Consider the following 3,104-nt stretch of genomic DNA (forward strand, 5'->3'; position numbering starts at 1 on the left):
ATGTCAACCGCGGGACGGTACAAGCACGTCGTGAAGCTCGGCGAGGGCGCGTACGGCAGCGTCTACAAGGGTACGGAGATTCAAACGGGAAAAGTGGTTGCGTTCAAGCGCATGGTGGTGGCCAGCGACGACGATGGCATCCCCGGCGCCGCCATACGGGAGATCTCCTTACTAAAAGAGCTACGGCACGATAATGTAGTGGACCTTTTCGAGGTACTCTTCGAGCCCCCAAAGATAACAATGATTTTCGAGTTGTGCGACTGCGACCTGAGGCGATTCATGGAGTCGCGCCCGAAGCGCTTGCTGGATGCCGAGACGGAGATGCGACCCATTCTGAAGCAAATATTTATTGGGCTGGAGTACCTGCATAGTCGCAGTGTGGTACATCGTGACATGAAGCCGCAGAACATTTTCGTGAACGTGCGCGCGCCCGATTTCGCAGCGTTAACCACCCCTCCATGCCTTCACCATCGTCACTCGAAGCCAACGAATCGAAACGGCGTCCCGGCTGCTGTTGGTGGAGACGGGCTGGTCACGGAAGGCTGCAGTGGGCCTTCAAAGCCGTTTGGTGAGGAGGACAGCACCTCGCTGTGGGAGAAAACTGTTACAGCGACATCAGGTGGTCGTTTGCCAAACCAGCTCATAGTGAAGATTGGTGACTTTGGTCTCGCGCGTGTGGAGGAGATCCCGGTGAAGAAATATTCCCACGAGGTGGTGACGCTGTGGTACCGCAGTCCTGATGTGCTGATGGGTTCCGCGCTGTACTCCTATCCAGTGGATGTATGGTCTATGGGGGCTATTTTCTTTGAAATGGCGACCAGCATGGTGCTCTTCAGCGGCCGCAACGAGGACGATCAGCTGCTGCGCATGTTCTGGCTTCTGGGCTCACCGACGCGGGAGACGTGGCCGTCCATGTTGTCCTACCCTGGTACGGTGGAAAGACTTGAGCGTGCATCGCGGGCGGCGACTGAGCGTGCAGACTTGCGTTCAGGCAGCAGCGTCTACGTGCAGCCGCAACCGCTAACCTCTTCGCAGGCCCACGGCGGCAACCGTGCGCCAGACCCTCTCACTCAGATGGCATACAAGCGTTTTTATCATAGCTCGAAGGCTATTCAGCAACGAGAAGAGGGTGCTTGTAGCTCAGTCAACACGTACCAGCTGCCAGCAAATTTGTGGTTCGACCGTCCACTGTTCGCCGAGTACATGTCGTTCACTGGACTTGATTCTAGCGTGACGCCGGAGGGGGTAGACCTTCTGCGTCAGTGCCTCCTTTATGAACCTAGTCATCGCACCACTGCAGCGGCGGCGGTCCGTCATGCGTACTTACAGACGGCTCCCGTCCCCACAGCCGGCGCACTAGATGCTCTCATGACTTCTTTGCTGCAGACGATGGAGGCTTGTCAACTGCTGTCATGATTGGACCGGTATCGTTCGAGAAGAGAGCATGGACCGGTGACGAGCGGCACTGCAGAGTGAGAATCTGCAACCCATCGTGGAGTTACAGGCGATATATCCATCACTCCTTTTTTTTTTGGGGGGGGTCGTTTGTTTGGTTCTGCGTCTGCGCCTGCATGTTGTGTGTGTATATATATGTATACATATACACTAGTGTATAGGGAACATGTGCCGATATTTCTACCGTTGTGTATGTTGTGTGTGTGCTTTTTTATTTTTTGGGAAGTTTTTGTGTTTTTAGTGTTTCCCTTCGATACCCCCCCCCCCCCCCCCCCAACACACACACAAGACAAACACAGAAGCGGTCCAAGTTGGTTCAGCCAAGCGAGGGGGGGGGGGGGAGGAGTGCCACGAGAACGCTGACTGAGGACGGGGCAATATGAGAAAAAGGAGTATATGCGTACAGATTGATTCATTCGAGTAGGGTTGCGGTTGGGGGGGGAGGGGGGAGGGGTGTCGATCTTTATCGATGTTGTGCTCCTCCCCCCCCCCCCCTCCTCTGAACCCTTTCGCAGAGGTCCATTGCGCCGGACTGAGGATCGGTAGGGAGGGGCATAGGTTATGGTAATGCTGACCCAGTCATCTGGGCACGGCCTCCGCTTCCAACTGTGCCCACACCAGCTTCGATACTGCTGACTGCCGCATGATTTCTTCTTTGCAGTGGCTGTGTAGCTCACAGGACGAGATGGAGAGGTTCTGCTGAGATGCTCTAGAGTCATTTTGATTCATTGCTCTTTATCTGCACAGTGCATGCACGTGTTTCTATCGCAGGTCGCTATGACACAAGGTCAATCGAAACCTGATCCTCGAACATAGGTAACGGTAAGCGCTCTGACTCGACTTACATCGTAGGGTCCTTGTCCTTGTCAGTCCCTGAAGTGGTTCGGCAGGGGCATGGGCGGGAGGGAGGGGGTATCCATTGGGGGGGGGGGGGGTGTATGAATTCCCCCGCAAAGTGGGTGACCAGTGCCCCCCCCCCCCTCCCGCCGGGGTGTCTCCCCTGCGTCATTAGGATAGTGCAGGGAGTAAGGTGAGCAAAAAGGGCGAGCATTGCATTGAGATGGGAGCAGCGGAGCCAACACAGAGAACGAAGAGGGGAAGAGTGACATCGAGCGTCTGCAGACCGTCGTATCACATCGACTCCCTCCCAGCCTGCCTGCTCTCCTCGCCTCCTCCTCGCCCCCATTTTGTTTTTGTGCGCTTCTGCGTAGTCGTCCTTGTATTCTTGTTTCTCTTGTTGACCCTCCGCTTCTGCCGCTTACTTTTTTTTTACACAGAGTTCTTTTATTCATTTGTTTACATCAAAAGAATTTTTTTCTTGTTTCTATTCGATTGCCTTCGTTGGCTTCTGTGGATACCTCTGTTTTTTTGGAATTCGCATCCCCCTTCTCCCTCTCTTTTTTTTCCACCTTTTGTGTGTATGTGCTCTTTATCAAATTCTTTTTCTGTCTTCTTCCCACATTTCTCTCTCTCTGTGTGTGTGTGTGTGTGTGTGTGTGTTTGCTGCTGCGGATTGGTGTGCGTATGTATTTTATGGGATGTACATGTGTACATGATGTGCTGGTCTCCATCTTGGTTGGATTTTCTTTCCATATATGTGCTAGATATTTCATGTATGTATATATACATATATATATATATATACGCAC

General features: G+C 53.2%; 1 protein-coding gene across 1 annotated transcript; it reads left to right on the top strand.

Moving 5' to 3' along the window:
• Positions 1-1,416, top strand: JKF63_05308 (uncharacterized protein; the record flags this gene model as incomplete). The annotated part of the gene is made up of 1 exon (XM_067901275.1): positions 1-1,416. One exon carries the CDS (start codon positions 1-3, stop codon positions 1,414-1,416), a length of 1,416 nt encoding a protein of 471 aa, XP_067758277.1.
• Positions 1,417-3,104: the final 1,688 nt, after the last annotated feature.

This window comes from Porcisia hertigi, chromosome 16, assembly GCF_017918235.1.
Source record: "Porcisia hertigi strain C119 chromosome 16, whole genome shotgun sequence".
Classification (NCBI taxonomy): domain Eukaryota; phylum Euglenozoa; class Kinetoplastea; order Trypanosomatida; family Trypanosomatidae; genus Porcisia; species Porcisia hertigi.